This window comes from Scyliorhinus canicula, chromosome 18, assembly GCF_902713615.1.
Source record: "Scyliorhinus canicula chromosome 18, sScyCan1.1, whole genome shotgun sequence".
Classification (NCBI taxonomy): domain Eukaryota; kingdom Metazoa; phylum Chordata; class Chondrichthyes; order Carcharhiniformes; family Scyliorhinidae; genus Scyliorhinus; species Scyliorhinus canicula.
The window spans coordinates 109,718,433-109,742,995 of NC_052163.1; the positions used below are offsets into that span (position 1 = coordinate 109,718,433).

General features: G+C 48.5%; 1 protein-coding gene across 2 annotated transcripts in view; it reads right to left on the reverse strand.

The window, feature by feature from the left end:
• The window catches only part of LOC119953077 (microtubule-associated serine/threonine-protein kinase 3-like), a 119,461-nt gene that overhangs the window by 91,060 nt on the left and 3,838 nt on the right, over positions 1-24,563 (reverse strand). Inside the window, exon 1 of one of the 2 annotated variants that reach the window (XM_038776899.1) lies at positions 12,866-13,594. The exons of the other annotated variant lie outside the window; for it this stretch is intronic. Within the exon in view, the coding sequence (XP_038632827.1) occupies positions 12,866-12,948 (83 nt within the window). The 5' untranslated portion in view covers positions 12,949-13,594. Of the gene's footprint in view, positions 1-12,865; positions 13,595-24,563 lie in introns of those variants that run through there. 2 annotated transcript variants of the gene reach the window in all.

The following is a 24,563-nucleotide window of genomic DNA, read 5'->3' on the forward strand; positions in this document are numbered from 1 at the left end:
ATCGATTTACTGTGTAAATAATAAACGTGTTTGATTGAACCTTACTAACTGGTGTATTGAGTCATTGATCTGAACTTGAACTTGAACCTCGTGGCGGTATCATAAGGATACCTGGCGACTCTAGAGCTAAGGAATAAAACAGAGCCAATTGAGTGTTAAGCACACTCACCAGAACGAGCAACATGAGGCAGCAGTGCTAACCATTGTACCACCTGCCACCCATTCATGAATCATATTGAACACTTATATTTCCCTTTTTCACCAATATTATTCTAACTACAAGATTCTGTGGGAGATGGGGGTCAGAACAGCAGCAGAGAATGGCACCACATTCGGAACTGGGACAACATTGGGAAATAAGAGTCAGGAAAAACGCAGGAGGTGGAAGAAGTTACAGAATCGGGAGTATCGCTTCATGTCACCCAGCAATAGCAACTGCATTTTCATAGTGACTTTAAAGTGGTAAAGCATCCGAGAATCGATTATCAAATGTTGTCACCAAACCAAGATTAAAAGCTTAGTTAAAGAGTTTGATTATGAACAGTTTCTTAAAGGGGAGAAAGGCAGAGAGGTCTGTGAAGGGGAAATTCCAGAGTTTGTGGTCCAGGCAGCTGAAGGCACAGCCACCAAAGATAAAGCAATTAACATCGGCCCTTGGCATCCGGGTTCCCCAGTTTGCATATAGGGGTTGCCCCATTAATGCTCTGAGCATCCCTCCAGGAATTCCCCACGTAAGGGTTTACCCGGCAATTGCCCAGAAGAGCTAACTTCCTCTGGACAATTGCGCTGCGCTGGAAATAATCAGACAGAAACTGTTTGAATCGCTAACTTTGGAGGTTCTGCCAGTTTTACCCTGATAATTATTCTGAAAGAGTTAGAAGGGGAAAATAAACTTCTGACTGCAGAATAACTGCTGAAACATCCAGACCCAGCCTTGCACGGGACACCCCCCCCCACAAACACGGACCCCCCACCCCCCACGGGACCCACCACACCACACCCATGCCCAACCCAACTCCCCCCACCCACCCCCTGACATGAACCCACCAACCCCTGCCCAACCCAACCCAACACCTACTCCAGTGCGACCCACTCCGATCCCCCCCCCACTAACCCCCCCCACCCCACCACCACCACTGCATCCAACCCCCCCACCCCAAGGTGGCGAGGTTGGAACCTTTGTGTAATTAATCCAACAGTTTGGAAAGGTACATTGCTTTTCTGATTCTCGAGTTCTATTTTATAACACTCGCCATTTCACTGTCTCTCTTTATCCATTTGCAGCTTTCCTTGAATTTCTCTCTTTAAAATTCTGAAACAATCCACATCCCTTTTTCCTCTTTGCCTCCCTTCTTGACTTCAATCAGGGAAAAAGTCTCCTCAGATACCCATCCTTTCCATCACAGATACCCATCCTTTCCCATCACAGATACCCATCCTTTCCATCACAGATACCCATCCTTTCCATCACAGATACCCATCCTTTCCATCACAGATACCCATCCTTTCCATCACAGATACCCATCCTTTCCATCACAGATACCCATCCTTTCCATCACAGATACCCATCCTTTCCATCACAGATATCCATCCTTTCCATCACAGATACCCATCCTTTCCATCACAGATACCCATCCTTTCCATCACAGATACCCATGCCATCCTTTCCATCACAGATACCCATCCTTTCCATCACAGATACCCATCCTTTCATCACAGATACCCATCCTTTCCATCACAGATATCCATCCTTTCCATCACAGATCTATGGGGCAGGATTCCCGTTCCCCGCGCCGATTTTGTAATCGGCGATCGGGTTGAGAATCACTGTTTACGACCGAATCGAGGATGGCGCCTTTTTCGGATGCTCCGCCCCCATTGAGGAGTACCGCCGCCACGCACGTTGGGATGGCCTCAGGATGTTAGCTGAAGGCCCTCCCCTGATGGTCCGCCCCTGATGGGCCGAGTTCACAACGTCAAGGGGCACTTGTGCTCTCGGTCTCCGTGAACCTGACGTGGCGGCTGCAGACTCTGTCCAGCATCGCCACAGTCGAATGGGGAGCCATGCCTCTGGCCAGGGTGGGGGGGGGGGGGGGTCTTCGCAGATGGCCCTGGGACTGGGTGAGGGGTGGTCCGGGGCTGGCAAGGGAGTGTCCAGGCGGGCACTATCTTGCTGGTGTGGTCCACGCGCGGCCGGCGCCATGTTGTACGGCGCGACTGCTGCGGTCGTCGCGTGAGCATGCGCGGCCACAGACCCGGCAATTCTCCTGCCGTTTATAGCCGGAAGGCTGTGTGCTTTGTTTGGCGCGGATGCTCGCCCCTCACCGGTCGGAGGATTGGTGCTGGGTCTCGCCGATATTTTCAACAAAGAACTAAACACTTCCTCCAGACATAACCTCAAAATCGGAGAACCAGCCCCCGATATCCATTTCAGATATCCGTCCTTTCCCCCTAACCGGCTGCACAAATCCCCCCATTTCCTTTATTATGTCCTGCAGAACACTTTGTGTTTTGCCAAAGCTCTTCTGGTGGTCTCTCGTCAGTCACCATCTAAAGAGCTTTGGATTTGTTGGTGATTTCCACTGCATACGGAGCTGCTTATCATCCTTAAGCTCAACTAAATTCAGTTGTGTCATTAGAACCTGTTTTATATTTTTGCTCACTCTTACCTTCAGTATTACTATTGGGTAAATGAAGATCAGTGTTACCGTCTGCTTTTGGACACATCTTACAATTCTTTGGACAGGATCACAATCAGTTGCTCTAGCCTTGTAATCAATCTTCTGTTAGTTTGTCCATTTGGAGAGGTCTAGGTGTATCCTTGATGATACATAAACAATGTGTTGGCCAGAACCACATCATGTTCTTCACAAAATCCCTGGAGGTGTTCTCCAGCTTCATGAACCTCTCCTCATCCAAATGAACCAATCGCTAGCTGGGCTTGATCCATAAGTCATAAACCAACCTCTGTTTTGAAGTCACCCGTAACTAACAAAAGTCTTTCTTTGGACCTTGTTTCGTCACCTTCAACACGTTGTGATAGAAATCCACAGCATCTTCTTCCACAGCAGTCGATGTAGGTCAATAACTTTGGGAACCATCTGACAGATTAATAAGGGGATCAGAGTTATGGGGAGAAGGCAGGAGAATGGGAATATGAAACATATCAGCCATGATTGAATGGCGGAGCAGACTCAATGGGCCGAATGGCCTAATTCTGCTCCTTTGTCTTCTGGTCTTATGAATCAAAGTGATGTCTCTTGGTGTCGCACGAAAGTCCACAACTATGACACTACCACTAGTTCAAATCCAATTGGGCTGCAACCAAATGCTTGTGTATCCATGATGCGACTCAATATAGGCTGCATGCATCTGCTCCAGAGCAAACAATGTCTTCCCAGTGTTGTGAAGTGTCTTTACCATCCCAATGTACTTCTGCCAGCCACACATATCTACACCAATTCTCCACATTTCCTTTGCAAGTAACTGTACTTCGCCAAGGTGGAGCATGCTACACACGAGCAATGTTCCACCTCTGAACTTCTTGCAGAGTTGAACTAACATCACGTGATAAATTTCCTGGCCCTTTCATACTGAAAATAATGCCCATTTCCTTTTCTTCCGGGAGCACATTTTCCTTCAACCCTGTTACTCTGCAGGAGTCGTGGACTATGATTTGCTGGGTGATGTCAAGTTGGTATCAGTTCTGCTTTGCATCCATTGTGTTTGGGTAAATAAGACGGTAGGGCTCTTAGTCTTTCTGTCCTGCAGCAAGGGAACCATTCTCCTGCTGTACTGCACAGCAGGTTGGCCAATGCCACCTTAACTGTGGTCATCTATCCAGCCAATGTGCTGAAGAACCCACTGCTGCACAAGTCTTCACTTCCCACATTGCCGGGCACTTTTCAGAGTTCCTGTTGAACTTTGCGGAATGTGCTAGGTGTTACTTCAGTTAACAATTTCACCACTTATAGCATAGCCTCAACAAACAATCTCCCTACTTTGAGTTTACACCCTTTCACCATGCTGAGGCGCAGGTCAGATTTTTTTAAAAATAATTTTTATTGGAATTTTTTTACAGAAAATATAAAATATAATGACAAACAATGAAATGCAACAAAATAACCCATAATAACTGTAACACCCCCCAGACCGTATCAACGCATGTATCACATCCCCCCAGCCCCCCCAACCCCAATGAACAAGAGAACTTAAAAATAAATTAAAATTAAATAACAAACATAGTCATCGTCCCCTGCCCCTTTTTTCCCTCCCCCTTCCCCCCCTTTTCCCTCCCCCTTTTCCCTCCCCTTTTTCCCCCCCCCCCCCTTTTCCCCCCCCCTTTTCCCCCCCCCCCTTTTTCCCCCCCCCCCCCTTTCCCCCCCCCCCTTTTTCCCCCCCCCCCTTTTCCCCCCCCCCCCTTTTCCCCCCCCCCCTTTTCCCCCCCCCCTTTCCCCCCCCCCTTTTCCCTCCCCTTCCCCTCCCCCTTTTCCCTCCCCCTTTTCCCTCCCCCTTCCCCCCCCCTCCCCCCCGGGTTGCTGCTGCTACTGTCCCCGTACCCTATCGTTGAGCCAGAAAGTCGAGGAAAGGTTGCCACAGCCTAAAGAACCCTTGTACCGATCCCCTCAGGGCGAACTTGGCCTTCTCTAGCTTAATGAAACCCGCCATGTCATTGATCCAGGTCTCCACGCTTGGGGGCCTCGCATCCTTGCATTGTAGCAAGATACTTCGCTGGGCTACTAGGGTCGCAAAAGCCAGCACACCGGCCTCTTTCGCCTTCTGCATTCCCGGCTCCCACCCCAACCCCAAAAATCACGAGTCCCCATCCTGGCTTGACCCTGGATCCCACCACCCTCGTCACCGTCCTCGCCACCCCCTTCCAGAACTCTTCTAGTGCTGGGCATGCCCAGAACATATGGGCATGGTTCGCTGGATTCCCCGAGCACCTGACACACCTGTCTTCACCCTACTCATCCTCGTCCCAGTCATGTGGTCCCGGTGCAGCACCTTGAATTGGATGAGGCTAAGCCGCGCACACGAAGAGGAAGAATTAACCCTCTCCAGGGCATCAATGCCGGGGCCCTGCAAGGCTGCGGACTTAGCCCCCCTATTATACTCCTTAAACACACACAACTGTGTGTCAAAATATAGCTGCAACTTCATCTACACGTTTGTTGATAACACGACCATAGTGGGCCAGATCTCAAACAACGCTAAGTCAGAATACAGGATAAAATCTAGTGCAGTGGTGTAAAGACAACAATCTCTCCCTCAATGTCAGCAAAACTAAAGAGCTGGTCATTGACTTCAGGAAGCAAAGTATCGTACACACCCCTGTCTGCATCAATGGTGCAGAGGTGGAGATGGTTGACAGCTTCAAATTCCTGGGTGTGCACATCACCAACAATCTGTCCTGGTCCACCCACGTCGACACTATGACCACAAAAACACAACAGCACCTATGCTTTCTCAGGAAACTAAGGAAATTCGGCATGCCCAAACTGATTCTTACCAACTTTTACAAATGCACCATAGAAAGCATCCTATCTGGCTGCATCACAGCCTAGTATGGCAACTGCCCGGCCCAAGACCGTAAGAAACTACAGAGAATCGTGAACACCGCCCAGTCCATCACACAAACCCACCTCCCATTCATTGACTCTGTCTACACCTCCCGCTGCCTTGGGAAAGCGGGCAGCATAATCAAAGACCCCTCCCACTTGGCCTATTCACTCTTCCAACTTCTTCCATCGGGCAGGAGATACAAAGGTCTGAGGACACGCACTAACAGATTCAAAAACAGCTTCTTCCCCATTGTTACTCTCTTACCACCCTCTTATGGACTGATCTGATCTCTTCACACATCTTCTCTACTGAGTAGTACTACACTCCTGTATGCTTCACCAGATGCCTGTATCTATGTATTTACATTGTGTACTTTATGTTTGCCCTGTGTATTTTTTTTTCATGTACGGAATGATCTGTCTGAGCTGCACACAGAACAATACTTTCACTGTACCTCGATACAAGTGACAATAAACAAATCCAAATCCAATCCACACTGCCCTGCTCCCTTCCCATTGCCCTGTACCAATCCCAAACTAACCACACTGCCCTGCTCTCCTCCTAAAGCCCTGTACCATTCTTTGTTTAAATTTCTTCTTACTCTTGCTTGAAACATAGAACCATAGAAAATAGGGGCAGGAGGAGGCCATTCGGCCCTTCAAGCCTGCTCCGCCACTCATTATGATCTATCATCGAACTCAATAGCCAGACTCTGCCCCCCCCCCCCAATATATCCTTTGATCCCATTTGCCCCAAGTGCTATATGTAACTGATTCTTAAAAACACACAATGTTTTGACCTCAACTGCTTATTGTGGTAACAAATTCCACAGGCCGACCACTCTCTGGGTGAAAATGTTTCTCCTCAGCTCAATCCTAAATGGTTTACCCCATATCCTCAAGATTGTAACCCCTGGTTCTCGACACCCCAACTGTCGGGAAAATCCTTCTTGCATCTACTCTGTCTGGTCCTGTTCAAATTTTATACGTTTCCAAGTGATTCTCCACCTCATTCTTCTGAACTCCACCGAATACTAACTGACATAATCTTTCCTGACACGTCAGTCTTGCCATCCCAGGAATCAGTCTGGCAAACCTTCTTTGCACTCCCTCTGTAGCAAGAACATCCTTCCTGCATCTGCCATTCATTTGCCAACTGACTCAACTTGTCCAAACCACACTGAAGGATCTCTGCATCCTCCTCACAGCTCACCCTCCCACCCAGCTTTGAGTCATCTACAAATCTGGCGATATTACATTTTGTTCCCTCATCTAAGTGATTTATATATATATATATAGTGATTAACTGGGGTCCCAGCACACCAATCCCTGCGGTACCCCACGAGTCACTGAGTGCCATTTGGAAAAAGACCCGTTTGTTCTCACTCTTTGTTTCCTGCCTGCCAACCAGTTTTCTATCCATCTCACTACACTACCCCCAATCCCATGTGCTATAATTTTAAGCACTAATCTCTTGTGTGGGACTTTGTCAAAAGCCTTCTGAACGACCAAATGAACCACATCCACTGGCTCCCCTTCATCAATACTAGGTAAATTCCCAAAGAATTCCAATAGAATTGTCAAACATTATTTCCCTTTCATAAATCTATGCTGACTCTGCCAGTGCTGTCACCGTTTTCCACGTGTTCTGCTATAAAATCTTTGATACTGGATTCCAGATTTTCTCCACTACCAATGTCAGGCTGATTGGTCTAGAAGTCCTTGTTTTCTCTCGACCTCCCTTTTTAAACAGTGGGGTTACATTACCTACCCTCCAATCTGTAGGAATTGTCTATAGAATCTTGGAAGGTGACCACCAGTGCATCCACTATTTCTACAGCCACTTCCTTAGGTCCTGTGTGATGTAGATTATCAGACCCTGGGAATTTGTCGGCCTACAATCCCATTAATTTCCCCAATGCCATTTCTCTACTAATACTGCTCTCCTTCAGTTCCTCCCTCTCACTAAACCCTGCTTTCCCCAACATTTCTTGTATCTTATTTGTGTCCTCCTTTTTGAAGACAGAATCAAAGTATGTATTTAGTTGCTCAGCCATTTCTTTGTTCCCCATTATAAATTCCCCTGTTTCTGACTGTAAGGGGCCTACATTTGTCTTCACTAATCTTTTACTCTTCACATATCTATTACAGTCAGTTTTTATGTTCCTCGCAAGCTTACAATCTTACTGTACTTTCCCCCTCTTAATCATCCCTTTGCTGAATTCTAAACTGCTCCCAATCCTAAGGTCTGTTGTTTCTTTCTTGGCCAATTTGTATGTTTCTTCCTTGGATTTAATATTATCTCTAATTTGCCTTGTAAGCTATGGTTTGGCCATTTTTTCTGTTTTACCTTTGCACCTGAGAGGAATAAATAATTGTTGCAGTTCAACCATGCGCTCCTTGAATGTTTACCATTGCCTGTCCACTGTCATTCCTTTAAATAACGTTCCCCAATCCATCATAGCCAACTCACGCCTTTATATCATCGTAATTTCCTTTATTTAGATTCAGGACCCTAGTCTCAGAATCTACTACGTCACTCTCCATCTTGATGAAAAATTCTATCATATTATGGTTCTTCATTCCCAAGGGCCCTCACACAACTAGATTGCCAATGACTCCTTTCTCATTGCACAATATCCCTTCTAGGGTGGCCTGTTCTCCAGTTGGATCCTCAACATATGGATCCAGCAAAGCATCCCACAGACACTCCAGGAATTCCTCCTCTACAGTATTGTGACTAAATTGATTTGCCCAACATATATGCAGATTAAAATCACCCATTTTTACAGATGTTCCTTTATCACGTGCGTCTCTAATTTCCTGTTTAATGCCATTCCCAACATCGCCACTACAGTTTTGGTGTTTATATACAACCCCAGCTAACATTTTCTGCTCCATGGTGTTTCTCATCTCTATCCATACAGATTCTTTCCTCCCTATTGCATTAATTTCATTTTTAACCAACAATGCCTTTTCCTTTCTGTCTGTTCTTCCTAAATACAGAATTCCCTTGAATGTTCAATTCCCATCCCTGGTCACCTTGCAGCCATGTCTCCGTAATCCCAACAATACCATACCCATTTCCATCTATTTGCGCAATTTATTCATCCACTTTATTGCGAATGCCCACGCAGAGGCACAAAACCTTCAGGTTTCCATCCCCCTGCCATTTTAGATTAAACCCTCCCCAGTCACTCTAGCAAATACTCCCCCCAGGACATCAGACCCGGTTCTGTCCAGGTCTAACTGTCCAGTTTGTACTGGTCCCAGCTTCCCAAGAACCAGTTCCAATGCCCCAGGCACCTGAAACCCCCTCCCTCACGCCTTCTCTTCTGCCATGTATTTATCCGATACATCCTGCTATTTCTACACTGACTAGCATGTGGCACTGGTAGTAATCCTCATATTACTACCTTTCTTCCTAACTCCATATATTCTGCTTTTAGGACGTCATTTTTTTTCTAATCTATGTCGTTTGCATAAATGTGTACCGCGACCCCACCCCCCTCCCCCTCCCTTCCAGAATGTCCTGTAACCGCTCCGCGACATCCTTTACCATAGCACCAGGGAGGCAACATATCATCCTAGAGTCTCATTTGCGGCCACACAAATGCCTATTTATTCCAGAGACACAGTGGTTAGCACTACTGCCGCACAGCGCCAGGGAACCAGGTTCAATTCCAGCCTTGGGTTACTGTCTGTGTAGAGTTTGTACATTCTCCCCATGTCTGCGTCAGTTTCCTCCGGGTGCTCCGGTTTCCTGTTTCCTCTCACAGTCCAACAATGTGCGTATTAGGGGGATTGACTTCAGGAAGCAAAGCACTGTACACACCCCTGTCAGCATCAACGGGGCCAAGGTGGAGGTGGTTAGCAGTTTCAAATTCCTAGGGGTACACATCTCCAAAAATCTGTCCTGGTTCACCCACGTCGACGCTACCACCAAGAAAGCACAACAGCGCCTATACTTCCTCAGGTAACTAAGGAAATTCGGCATGTCCACATTAACCCTTACCAACCATAGAAGGCATCCTATCAGGCTGCATCACAGCCTGGTATGGCAACTGCTTGGCCCAGGACCGCAAGGAACTTCAGAGAGTCGTGAACACCGCCCAGTCCATCACACGAATCTGCCTCCCATCCATAGACCCCACCTACACCTCCCGCTGCCTGGGGAAAGCGGGCAGCATAATCAAAGACCCCTCCCACCCGGCTTACTCACTCTTCCAAGTTCTCCCATCAGGCAGGAGATACAGAAGTCTGAGAACACGCACAAACAGACTCAAAAACATCTTCTTCCCCACAGTTACCAGACTCCTAAACGACCCTCTTTTGGACTGAAGTCATTAACGCTACAGCCCTGTATGCTTCACCTGATGCCGGTGTTATGTGGCTATATTGTGTACCTTGTGTTGCCCTATTACGTATTTTCTTTTATTTCCATTTCTTTTCATGTACTTAATGATCTGTTGAGCTGCTCGCAGAAAAATACTTTTCACTGTACCTCAGTACACGTGACAATAAACAAATCCAATCCAATCCAATCCAATCCAATCTAATCATGGTAAATTACCCTTTGGTGTCCAGGGACGTGAAGAATATGGGGAATACGGGAATAGGGGCCAGTGGGCATGGGTCGAGTGCGCATTTGAAGGGTCGATGCAGATTCGATGGGCCCTTCTGCACTGTAGGGATTCTATGACTCCTCTTACATTGAATCCCCTATAACTATTGTATTCCACACAGACTCCTCCCCTCTGCAGCAGAATCACCCGCAGTGCAACAAATTTGGTTGTTGCTGCTTTCCCCTGGAGGCCATTCGCCCGAACAGTATCCAGAGCAGTGTATCTGTTTTGCGGGGGAATGGCCACAGGAGATTCCTGCACTGCCTGCCTCGTCCACTTACTCTGCCCTGTGGTCACCCATTTCCTTCCTGCCGAAACCACATGTTATTGCAAATTCCAATGATTGCGGAAAGAATGATCTCCTGATCTCATCTCACTCTCATGGTAACTTTAATTGATCTTCCTCATTACTGAATCCCAAGCCAGTGAAATTGGGGGCTGGATTTTCACCATCTGCATCTGATGTTAACGGCAGTCGAGTGAACAATGGGTTGAGAATGCAGTCGACAACCTCTTGTTCCATTGACCTCTTGCTCCATTGACCCTAGTCAGGCACTGTCATGTCAGGTGTCCATAGTTCCCACCTGTCCATGTGATGGACTCGTTCAATATTGAAACCAGGGTCCTGTGCTGTAGGGACATGTCAGGAGTAAAAGTGAGGCAGACGTGGAGCTCAGAGAGAGAGAGAGTCGCCAGAGTGAAGAGTCAAACAGAGATGGAAAATTAATGTCAGAGGAAGGAAGAGACTTGCATTTGCGTAGGACATTTCACAGCATCTGCCGCTCCAAAGCACTAGACATCCAGTGAGTACTTTTGAAGGGTTGTCACGATTGTAAAATAAGAAACACTGCTGCCATTTTGCACCCAGTAGGATGGCACAAGCAACAATGTGATAACGGCCTGGTCATCTGTTCTCTGATGTTGTTTGACCAATAAAATATTGGCAAGGGCCCTGGGGGAAACTGTCTGCTCTTCTTCAATAGTGCTCACGGGATTTTTGATATACACCTGAAAAAGCAAATGGGGCCTTCCCTCACCTAAAATACAGGACCTTGAGCAGTGCAGCCCTCAGCGCAGCTCTCCCTCAGCGCAGCCCTCCCTCAGCGCAGCCCTCCCTCAGCGCAGCCCTCCCTCAGCACAGCTGTCCCTCAGTACAGCCCTCCCTCAGTGCAACGCAGCCCTCCCTCAGCGCAGCCCTCCCTCAGTACAGCCCTCCCTCAGAGCAGTGCTCCCTCAGTGCCGCCCTCCCTCAGAGCAGTGCTCTCTCAGTGCCGCCCTCCCTCAGAGCAGTGCTCTCTCAGTGCCGCCCTCCCTCAGAGCAGCCCTCCCTCAGAGCAGCCCTCCCTCAGCGCAGCCCTCCCTCAGCGCAGCCCTCCCTCAGCGCAGCCCTCCCTCAGCGCAGCCCTCCCTCAGCGCAGCCCTCCCTCAGCACAGCTGTCCCTCAGTACAGCCCTCCCTCAGAGCAGCCCTCCCTCAGCGCAGCCTTCCCTCAGCGCAGCTGTCCCTCAGTGCATCTGTCCCTCAGTGCAGCCCTCCCTCAGAGCAGTGCTCCCTCAGTGCAGCCCTCCATCAGAGCAGCAGTCCCTCAGTGCAGCCCTCCCTCAGCGCAGCCCTCCCTCAGCGCAGCCCTCCCTCAGCGCAGCTCTCCCTCAGCGCAGCATTCCCTCAGCGCAGCCCTCCCGCAGTACTGCACTGGAGTGTGAACCTTGATTTTTGTGTTCAAGGCCTGCGGTGGGACGTGCAACTCAAAAGACAAGAGTACCTGATTCACACAGGATAAGTGATGATTTGGGATATTTCAGTCAACCGCAATTCAACCGCTCGGCCCTAAACTGAAAGATAGAACTGGGAAAGACAAAGCTCTTTGAGGAGACAATAATAAAAAGTAGGATTTCCAGTGGTAAGAGGAAACAGAGCATCAGAAAACAATGAATGAAATAGTGTTGATGTAACGTGGAAACTGTTTTCTGAGGATTATGTTCTCAGGAGAGGTGGGGATGTAGTGATGACTTCACTGGATCAGTAAACCAGAGACCTGGACTAAAGCTCTGGGGATGTGGGGTACTACAGCAACTGATGGAGTGTAAATTCAATTAATAAATCTGGATTTATTGAGCTAGTCTCTGTAATGGTGGCCATGAATTAATCGTGGAGTTTTGTAAAAGCCCTTCTGGTTCACTAATGTCCTTTTAGGGGAGGAAATCTGCCGTCCCGACCCGGTCTGTCCTACATGTGACTCCAGATCCACACCAATGTGGTTGACTCTGAACTGCCCTCTGAAATGGCTGAGCGAGACACTAAGTTCAAGGGCATTTAGTGCTGGGTAACAAATGCTGGCCCTGCCAACGATGCCCGCATTTCATTGAGGTAATTTTTTTAATGACTGGATAAGCCAGGACATGAGTCCGTCTGGTCTTTTCAGTCTGCGATTGCGAATGGAGTGCTGGTCACACTGCACTTTGTGAAATATCTGTGACTGAAATATCCCAAATCATCACTTATCCTGTGTGAATCAGGCCTCGGGGCCGGATGGCCTATTCCTGCTTTCGTTCCATCTCAAACAATTGGCAAGAGAGTTCAGCACTTACCAAAGAGTCCCGGGGAAAGGGGGGGGGGGGGGGGGCTGGGCACAAGCAGGGGCATCAAATACTGCAAATATCCACTTTAAAAATGTACCTTTTGGAGCGTTGAAGCAGACTTCCTGTCACAAAGTGGCTCTTGTAGTTGGGGAACCCCATCCAGTAAATCGGATCAGACATGTTTGCACCCAGATAGTTCCTGATTTGGAATTCTAAAGGTTCAAATCAAACGTCGGCTTGGGATGTTGAACGCAGGGCACCTCAGGTGTTTTCAGAATTGAGTCCGAAACTTGCATCTTCTCAGTGCTCAGCTCTCCGAATGCTTGCTGAATACAGTGTGGCCGATCAGCTCTTTGTGTGTGTGTGTCTGCTGCTTCCTCTCTCTCCCACACACACACACACACACTCTCTCTCTCCCTTACTACTTTCTATCCCATCCTCTCTCTCTTTCTCTCTTCCACTGACTCTCATCCATCCGGTCTCTCTCTCACTCACACACGCAAACACTCACATTTGCTGTCTTTCTTTCTCCCACTGACAAAAGATCATTGCTGAGGTCGGGCCTGACTGCTCCGCCACTCACTCGCGCAGAACTGCCTCGTAGACCCTGGCGGCTCAATCGGGGCCTCTGGTGAGGGACAGAATCCTCAGTCCAAGGGAGGGTCTGCAAGGGGACAGGGAGTGTCAAGGCCGAGCAGCTCCAGGCCGGCTACAGGGTCGGAAGCAGCTTTCTACTCGGGTGACAGGAAGCTGCCAGCCAGCTCTGACAGGGAGGAGTTGTGGTCAGGCTTGTTTATGCTGCCTGTCGTGAGGCCTTTGTTTGAAGTGAAGTTTTAGGGGGCAGGACTTTCCTACAGGAAGAACGTCCACAAATAACTGCTGAGAAGTGACAACAAAAGCACAAAACACTTTCCCCCAACTCTGTGCGACCACAGAACTCGTTAAACTGGAAAACACCCCCCTCCCTCCTCCCCTCCTCATCTCAAAGATGACTGTGAGCAGATCCACAACATATTCAGTCTCCACAGCATTTTGCTTAACTGGGATTAAGATGGAATAAGCATAGAACATAGAACACTACAGCGCAGTACGGGCCCTTCGGCCCTCGATGTTGCGCCGACCTGTGAAAGCATCTGAAGCCTATCTGACCTACACTATTCCATTTTCATCCATATGTCTATCCAGTGACCACTTAAATGCCCTTAAAGTTGGCGAGTCTACTACTGTTGCAGGCAGGGCATTCCACACCCCTACTACTCTCTGAGTAAAGAAACTGCCTCTGATATCTGTCCTATATCTATCACCCCTCAATTTAAAGCTATGTCCCCTCGTGTTGGTCATCACCATCCGAGGAAAAAGACTCTCACTGTCCACCCTATCTAACCCTCTGACTATCTTATATGTCTCTATTAAGTCACCTCTCAGCCTTCTCCTCTCTAACGAAAACAACCTCAATTCCCTGAGCCTTTCCTCGTAAGACCTTCCCTCCATACCAGGCAACATCCTAGTAAATCTCCTCTGAACCATTTCCAAAGCTTCCACATCCTTCCTATAATGTGGTGACCAGAACTGCACGCAGTACTCCAGGTGCGGCCGCACCAGAGTTATGTACAGCTGCAGCATGACCTTGTGGTTCCGAAACTCAATCCCCCTGCTTATAAAGGCTAGCACACCATATGCCTTCTTAACAGCCCTATTAACCTGGGTGGCAACTTTCAGGGATTTATGTACCTGGATGCCGAGATCTCTCTGTTCATCTACACTACCAAGAATCTTGCCATTAGTCCAGTACTCTGCATTCCTGTTACTCCTTCCAAAGTGAACCACCTCACACTTTTCCGCATTAAACTCCATCTGCCACCTCTCAGCCCAGCTCTGCAGCTTATCTATGTCCCTCTGTATCCTATAACATCCTTCAGCACTATCCACAACTCCACCGACCTTCGTGTCATCTGCAAATTTACTAACCCATCCTTCTACACCCTCTTCCAGGTCATTTATAAAAATGACAAACAGCAGTGGCCCCAAAACAGATCCTTGCGGTACACCACTAGTAACTGAACTCCAGGATGAACATTTGCCATCAACCACCACCCTCTGTCTTCTTTCAGCTAGCCAATTACTGATCCAAACCGCTAAATCACCTTCAATTCCATACTTCCTTATTTTCTGCAATAGCCTACCGTGGGGAACCTTATCAAACGCCTTACTGAAATCCATATACACCACATCAACAGCTTTACCCTGATCCACCTGTTTGGTCACCTTCTCAAAAAACTCAATAGTTTGTGAGGTATGACCTACCCTTCACAAAACCGTGTTGACTATCGCTAATCAACTTGTTCTTTTCAAGATGATTATAAACCCTATCTCTTATAACCTTTTCCAACATTTTACCCACAACCGAAGTAAGGCTCACAGGTCTATAATTACCAGGGTTGTCTCTACTCCCCTTCTTGAACAAGGGGACAACATTTGCTATCCTCCAGTCTTCCGGCACTATTCCTGTCGACAAAGACGACATAAAGATCAAGGACAAAGGCTCTGCAATCTCCTCCCTGGCTTCCCAGAGAATCCTAGGATAAATCCCATCTGGCCCAGGGGACTTATCTATTTTGCCATTTTCCAAAATTGCTAACACCTCCTCCTTTTGAACCTCAATTCCATCTAGCCTGGTCGACTGAACCTGAGTGTTCTCCTCGACAACATTGTCTTTCTCCAGTGTAAACACTGACGAAAATATCCATTTAACGCTTCCCCTATCTCCTCTGATTCCACACACAACTTTCCACTACTATCCTTGATTGGCCCTAATCTTACTCTAGTCATTCTTTTGTTCCTGATATACCTATAGAAAGCCTTAGGGTTTTCCTTGATCCTATCCGCCAACGACTTTTCGTGTCCTCTCCTTGCTCTTCTTAACTCTCCCTTTAGGTCCTTCCTGGCTAACGTGTAACTCTCAAGTGCCCTAACTGAGCCTTCATGTCTCATCCTAACATAAGCCTTCTTCTTCCTCTTGACAAGTGCTTCAACTTCCTTAGTAAACCACGGTTCCCTTGCTCGACAACTTCCTCCCTGCCTGACAGGTACATACTTATCAAGGACACGCAGTAGCTGTTCCTTGAAAAAGCTCCACATTTCGATTGTACCCATCCCCTGCAGTTTCCTTCCCCATCCTATACATCCTAAATCTTGCCGAATAGCATCATAATTGCCTTTCCCCCAGCTATAATTCTTGCCTTGCAGTATATACCTATCCCTGCCCATTGCTAAAGTAAACATAACCGAGTTGTGATCACTATCACCAAAGTGCTCACCTACATCTAAATCTAACACCTGGCCGGGTTCATTACCCAGTACCAAATCCAATGTGGCCTCGCCCCTTGTTGGCCTGTCTACATACTGTCAGAAAACCCTCCTGCACACACTGTACAAAAACTGACCCATCTATAGTACTCGAACTATAGTATTTCCAGTCAATATTTGGAAAGTTAAAGTCCCCCATAACAACTACCCTGTTACTCTCGCTCTGTCGAGAATCATCTTTGCAATCCTTTCCTCTACATCTCTGGAACTATTCGGAGGTCTATAGACACTTCCTCTTCAAGGTGGGCAATGAGAACGCGAGGGTCTCGCTCAAGCTGCTGCTGATGTGAGGCCAGAATTTTAAATTGGAATCAGGACGGATGTGAGAATGGTGGTGAAATGTGTGATGGTAAAGGGAGCAAGATTAGGGCTGGTTTAGCACACTGGGCTAAATCGCTGGCTTTGAAAGCAGACCGAGGCAGGCCAGCAGCGCGGGTTCAATTCCCGTACCAGCCTCCCCGAACAGGCGCCGGAATGTGGCGACTAGGGGCTTTTCACAGTAACTTCATTTGAAGCCTACTTGTGACAATAAGCGATTTTCATTTCATTTCAAGATTATAGAGAAGTGAGAATAGACGCAAAAATCTGCAATAAGAGAATCAGGTTGCTACGGAAAGCACAAGAGGTCAAAAAGCAAGAGGTCGAGAAGCAATGAGATTGAGAATAACAAAGTCCTTCGCAGAAACATAGTAAGAGAAAAATGAGCAACGAGGCTTTTTTCCAACAATTTAATTTGTGGCGGGTTTTTCAGGGAGCGTCCAGTCGACTCTGCCGGCGAGTTCCCCACCGCTATTCAATGACCCTTAGCCACTTTTTTTGGGTCCTGGGGAGTTTCTAACCGGTTTAGGCCACACTTAGGGCGGGATTCACTGGCCGCGTCCGTCCAGCGACCGGAGAATCCCGCCCGAGGTCAATGGACTTTTCCATTGTCCGCATCTCAGCTGTGGTGTTCTTGCGGCGGGCAGGGCGGAAGAATCCCGCCCTTAGAAATTTTTTTACCATTGAACTGAGAGACCAGGCCGCCATTTTGAAAAGGTGCCCCGATCTCGAAGTGAGATTGTGAGTCACCCCCCACACACATGGACACCACCCCACACCCTCCAAGTGACGTCCCCCCTCTTCAGGCCCCCCCAAGCCCCCTAAAAGCACCTCACTTCCACGACCACCACCTATCACCTATTAAACCTCCCAGAACTTCCTGCCTGCAGTCTCCCACCCTCCAAACACCCCTCCACCCTCATTTCATGGGGATGGCCTTCCTCAGCCCCTGACCATTGGTAGTGCCAACCTGGTACTCGGGCACCCTTGCACTGCCACCCTAGCACCCAGGCGGTGCTTCTGCTGGCTTGGCAGAGTGGCAGAGCCAAAATATCACCTGGGCATTGCCAAGGTGCCCACATTCCAGGGGAAGGGCCAGGGCGCAACGCTACACTTACCGTGACCACACTTGAGGTCTCCAGTGGTCCGGGAGGACCCCTGGGTGCCGTTCCACCCGGTCCATGTTTGTGCGGACCAGCACTGGTTGGTGCCCGGCTGTAGCCTCCATGAGGTGGCCGAAGAATCGAGGGAGGCTGCTGGATCCCGCGCAGGTAGGTCGTAAGTAGGTTTACGACCTACTTCCGGGAGCGACATTTGGTCATACCCGTTTGGGGCATAGTTCCGACTCCAATGTCTCGCGGGACTTCGGAGAATCTCATGAGGCACGGAGCCTGTCGGGAGGCTCGATGGAAGCGTCTCCCGGGATTCTCCAGCTGGAGAATCGTACCCCAGGTGTTGAAGCCGGACAGAATTCTTGGACTTCCACAACAGCAAAACTGGCACCGCACCTGGACCAATTCAGCGACTGTGGAGGGGCTAGCACCAGTGCCACGTGGAACACAATCGATTCCAATGAGAAACGATGCAGGATTCGGCTGGTCCGTGATTGACACTCGGGAGGCTGACATGCTGCAGCCGCACATACACATTACAATCTCCACACACACTCATCCCAGCCAACAAGGTGGCACTGGTTGCGCTGGAGTGTGCCAATCCTGCTGATGGGTCGGTTGAGGCCAGAGGACACCTAGGGGGGTGGTCTTTGGGGACGGCCATACGACCTATGGCCTTATATTCACAGTCGGCTATTAGCAGTGTGCGCATCAGTCCAAAGATGTGCGGGTTAGGTGGATTGGCCAGGCTAAATTGCCCTTAGTGTCCTAAAAAATAAGGTTAATGGGGGTTGTTGGGTTACTGGGATAGGTATACGTGGGCTTGAGTAGGGTGATCATTGCTCGGCACAACATCGAGGGCCGAAGGGCCTGTTCTGTGCTGTACTGTTCTAATTCTAAAAAAAAAAATCTGCATGGCTGCCTTGCAGACCACGGCAATAGTGTTTCGTGCCGATCCACCCTGACCCCATGGCCCACATCCTGCCCACCCCCCCCCCCCTCTACTCCCCCCGGCCCTGGCAGAAGCTCCCCTGGCTGTCAGCAAACTATGGTGACGTTGGACACTTTCGTACTCCCTCTCTAAGTTCCCATTTCACGATTTTTCAAAGCACAAGTGAACCGTGCCATCGGGAATTCGCCCCAGTGGAGACGGAGCATCGCAGAGGCCCCGGGGAATACCGGATCAGGCCCGCTAATGATATGCCAACAGTGTTTACTGTATATGTGGAGTGGAACACATTGACGCCGCTGTCGAGGTGACGGAGAACTGCGATCAGGCAGGAAACGGGATCGGTGCCTTCTGATACTCCAGCCCCCACTGGTATCAGGATCGAGATTCGTGCCCGGTGCCAGCGGGAGGATGCAAATGAGCCAAAGAGGGGTAAGTACAGTGAAATCACATGCTTGAGTTACTGGAATGGACTCAGTGCTGGGAATGCACTTACCTCTCTTTGATGTGGTCAATGTTTATAAACATTGGGGTTTCACCACTCTGGCCAGTGAACTGTGAAGGGAGATGAATGAATCAAAACTGCAGATGGTTTGTAGAAGCTGTAAATCACAGATCACTACGGGAAAGCTATGAATGGCTTGCAGTTAATGGATCTGTGGGAGCCAGAAGTAGGTCACAGCTGCCCTCCTTCCAGGAATGGACACGTGGAGCTGCAAGGTAAGTGTTACAGCCCTTCTTCTTACTGCCCCTGTCTGGACTGCTCTCTCTCTTCTGTGGGGGGGTGGGGGGTGGGGGGGTGCTGTGTAGGGAAGGGGGGTCTGTGGGGATCCTTTTAGGCAGGAGCTCCCTGTGTTGTGTCTCCCTATTACATGGGTCTCCTTCTGTAAGGGCCATGAAGAATCCAGCATGAGTTTGTAGAGTCAAACAGAAAGTAACTAACTGTATTGACAACAATGTGTACACAGCAGCAGTAGTTCCCTACTGTTTCCCTCTCGGGCTGGTACCACATTGGTCGGCTCTATTTATACAGATGAGCTGCTAATGATTATCTTCCTCCCTCATTGGGGGAGCTCATATTCCCCAAGGAACATGGGGGCAACCAATTGTCCCCAGCCAATAGGATCCGGGCAGGTTTTGACATCTCCCTATTACAGGGGTCCCTGTGGGGGAGTCTCCCTATTACAGGGGTCCATGGAGGGGGGGGGGTCTCCCTATTACAGGGGTCCCTGTGGGGGAGTCTCCCTATTACAGGGGTCCATGGAGGGGGGGGGGGTAGGGTCACCCCCGTACTTGGGGGTAGGGGGGCACCCAGGCATTCTGGGAGTGGGAGGCTGCTGTGCAGTCCGGGGGGGGGGGGGGGGGGGGGGGGGGGGGGGGGGGGTAGTCGGTCACGGGACCTCCCTATCGGGCCGCCCACTCAATACGGTGGCCATAAAGTGGGATTCCCTGGGAAGCTCTCGCATTCCACGCCACACAAATTTCCATGGCGTGGAACACTGAATTGTATCCTGCTTTTCGACCCCCAAGGGGATAATCGTGCCCTAAATACCAGTTTAACAACTCAACTACATACACCTCCAAGATGCAGCCCTGTATGGGTTCTGTCTCCATTCTGGCCTCCTCCAGCCTCTTCTACACACAGCCTAAGAACAAAGAACAAAGAAAAGTACAGCACAGGAACAGGCCCTTCGGCCCTCCAAGCCTGCGCCAACCATGCTGCCCGTCTAAACTAAAATCTTCTACACTTCGGGGGTCTATATCCCTCTATTCCTATCCTGTTCATGTATTTGTCAAGATGCCCCTTAAACATCACTATCGTCCCTGCTTCCACCACCACCTCCGGCAGCGAGTTCCAGGCACCCACTACCCTCTGTGTAAAAAACTTACCTCGTACATCTCCTCTAAATCTTGCCCCTCACACCTTAAAACTATGCCCCCCAGTAATTGATCCCTCTACCCTGTGGAAAAGCCTCTGACTATCCACTCTGTCAGTGCCCCTCATAATTTTGTAGACCTCTATCAGGTCACCTCCTTCAGTTCTAATGAGAAGAAACCGAGTGTATTCAACCTCTCCTCATAGCTAATGCCCTCCATACCAGGCAACATCCTGGTAAATCTCTTTTGCACCCTTTCTAAAGCTTCCACATCCTTCTGGTAGTTGGCGACCAGAATTGAACACTATACTCCAAGTGTGGCCTAACTAAGGTCTATATAGCTGCAACATGACTTGCCAATTTTTGTACTCAATTCCACGTCCAATGAAGGAAAACATGCTGTATGCCTTCTTGACTACCTTCTCCACCTGTGTTGTCCACAGGTCTTTCAGTGACCTGTGGACCTGTACACCAAGATCTGTCTGACTGTCAATACTCTTGAGGGCTCTTCCATTCACTGCATATTCCCTACCTGCAGTAGACCTTCCAAAATGCATTACCTCACATTCGTCCGGATTAAACTCCATCTGCCATCTCCAATCTGCCATGTCAAATTCCTATGTCGATCTGCCTAGTCTCCAAACGATCTAAATCCTGCTGTATCCTCTGATAGTCCTCATCACTATCCGCAATTCCACCAACCTTTGTGTCATCTGCAAACTTGCTAATCAGTCCAGTTACATTTTCCTCCAAATCATTTATATGTACTACGAACAGCAACGGTCCCAGCACTGATCCCTGCGGAACACCACTAGTCATAGCCCTCTAATTAGAAAAGCACCCTTCCATTGCTACTCTCTGCCTTCTATAACCTAGCCAGTTCTGTATCCATCTTGCCAGCTCACCTCTGATCTACTATCACGTGACTCTCTTTATACAAATTCGTGGGTGCTACTGTTTCCTCGCCCCATATGATACTTTGCTCTGCCCAAGCACTCTTCTACTACACTCTTCTACATCCCAAATCTTTACCCAAGCCCAAAACAAATTTTACTTCCGTGCTACCTCTTCTCCCACCCACAAATCTCTGATTTTCCAAATTCAGGCACTATGGAGGCTTGATAATTCTTCCAGATTTCATTTGTTTCACATCTGGGAGGAACAGTGGTCTCAGTTTGCTTAGAGTTTATTTTCCCAGTTTGGAGTAGAACTCATACTATTCAGTGTCTCCAGCTTTTAATTGCCACCGTTTGATTCACCTTTTGTGCTCCTTTGAGTTGCGTTTCTCTTCATTGGCAATACGTCTTCTGTGATTGGACAACAATCTTGGAGATTTACGTTTCAAAAAATGGAACCTTCATTTCACAATTTCACCCAAATACTCAGTTACTTCTTATTTTCCAATTCTTTTCCAAGCCAATTAATCTTTTAATTCAGCTCAGTGGCCACTCGAGTGAGCTCAGTCCTCTTTGTTTCAGAGTTATCTGCAGAACTCTTATATAGGTTTAACAAGCATCCCAGCTCTGGGTCACTGTCCGTGAGGAGTTTTCACATTCTCCCCGTGTCTGCGTGGGTTTCACCCCCACAACCCAAAAAGATGTGCAGGATAGGTGGATTGGCCACGCTAAATTGCCCCTTAATTGGAAAAAATAATTGGGTACTGTAAAAAAAAAAATTTTTAATTAAAAAAATATATAGGTTTAACAACATTCTGCTCCTTTCGGAATCGTCCATCCATGGTCCCTGACTGCTCCTTTGACTCGTTCAACTCACTTGCTAGATCCTCACTCTGTTTCTTGGAATTTTCCTTATCAGCTCTTATAGTCTGGATCTGACCTTACGCATTGCACGTCTCCTCTTTCATGTTATTCAGATTGGATCGAAGTTCAAGAATTTCATCATTTTTGCTCGATAATTCTGCATTCAACTACTGTCTGCACTCTCCCCAACTTGGAATTTAAAATATTTGTCAAAGGCTCTTAATACCTCATCGAAGTTAGCTGAGGATCCATCAATGCCTCACATTAGGATTGCTTCAGCCACAAACACACAAAACAAGTATGAAAACATCTTAATATATATTTTTCTGTTTCTGGCTTAATCCTGATGTACACGTGCAATGAAAATATTTTCTCCTCCATGACACCCAATATGGGTCTGGTTTGGCCCTTGATTTAGTCTAAGTTGGTCTGGAAGTTTTAATTTATTATCCATGGCAGTTTTCCGTAAGAGGGGAGTACACCTTTAAGTGATCGTTCTCTCTTCCAAGATGGCCGTCCTGTCAATACTTCTTCACATTGAGGTTCCCTGCACTTTCCAGTGTTTCTAGGCTCTCACTATTTTGTGTTTTATATTTTTCTGCGGTGGCACCTTGGACTGACTGTTCCGAGTCTTCGCAGCAGTATCTGAGGGTTCACGAGTCCTGCAACTGTCAATTCCCAGCTTTTGTTGGGGTTTAAAATGCTGTTTTTTGTTCGGAGTGAGCTCGGCCCCCATGCGGTCAAGTGCCGACTCAGGACTTAGGCTGTTTGCGGTGTGTTTTAAAACAGCAATTCTGACTGAAAAGCTTCTTTAAACTTCTTCTGCCCGGAAACCTAATTTGTTTAGCTCACCCTGCCAGGTCTTCTGACTCTGTGTTCACTTAGGTTCTTCTTTCCATCTGCAGAGTGGATTATTCTTCTGCCATTTAGCCTTCTTTCTTTATTGAACTTTGCTCAGTGTTTTGTGACCTTGTCTCTTCAGTGTTCGATCAGGTCTGGTAATGGAACTTCTTGAGGTGATGTCCAGCTGTGCCTTCTCGTATGTCAGACTGGAGTTTATTCTACTTCTTCAAGGTTTCAGGGTCCATTATTCACTGCCACCATGTTGTGTTATTATAATGACATAGAACATAGAACATAGACCATACAGTGCAGAAGGAGGCCATTCGGCTCATCGAGTCTGCACCGACCCACTTAAGCCCTCACTTCCACCCTATCCCCATAACCCAATAACCCCTCCTAATCTTTTTGGACACTAAGGGCAATTTATCATGGCCAATTCACCTAACCTGTACGTCTTTGGACTGTGGGAGGAAACTGGAGCACATGGAGGAAACTCACGCAGACACGGGGAGAACGTGCAGACTCCGCACAGTGACCCAGTGGGGAATCGAACCTGGGACCCTGGCGCTGTGAAGCCACAGTGCTATCCACTTGTGCTACCGTGAAGACACCAATCACTTATAAGGGATTTGAAGAACACATTGTAGGTGGATTTCTTTAGACTTGACATGTAAGAACAGCTTGAAGACATCGGGCGCGATTTAACGGGGGGAAAAGCGTCCCGTTTTGGGTGCGATTTAATGGGATATTTCTTGGCCCAAATAGCACCAAGAACAACCTCGCTATCAATTGGGACTCTGGGTTTTTTTCTGGTCTTGGCAAAGAATGCCGCGCCGAGACTGCATTTACCTTAATTTCCTGCACTGACAATCGCTCAAAACCCTCACAGCAGCCTCTGGACCCTCCCCCAAAGCCCCAACGTACTTGTTAAGGGGTCCTCGGGCCCCCCTCACACCACCGCATAAGGGCAGGGCACCCCCGGTTCGATCCCCAGCACGGGCAATCTGCCATCCGGTCACCTTGGCACTTCGAGCCTGATAGTGCCACCCAGGCATCCTGGCAGTGCCAGACTGGCAATGGCAAGGTGTGTGGGTGGCAGCGGGAGTGCCAGGGTACTACGCAGTCCAGAGCCCCATGATCCAGGAGCCGCCAATGGCCTGGGAGACCCCTCGCGAAGGCGCCATTAACATCTCGTCACTATTTGTGTGGACAAGTGCCAAATGGTGCCATGTCGAGATCTCCCGGGCGCTGATGTTCGAACCCAGGCCTGAGGAGACTCCGGCGTAACTGGCTCAGGCTAACTGCTCACTTAAATATGCAAATCTGGATCCTGTCCAGGGAGCGCAAGATATTGTTAGATCTCGCGAGGCATCCTGAGCATCGCAAATAAAGGCGCATTGCGCCCGAGTCAGCTGCCACAAGGCAGTTCGATTGAGCTCATCAGCAGCAGAGCTGTGTGCGCTGCATACTGCTCACAGGCCAAAGTGAAACTGAGACTGGATGACATGACAAACTTCCTTTCTGGTGAAGGCAGGCAGCTGTCCCTTAAGGTCGTATTACCACATTGTTC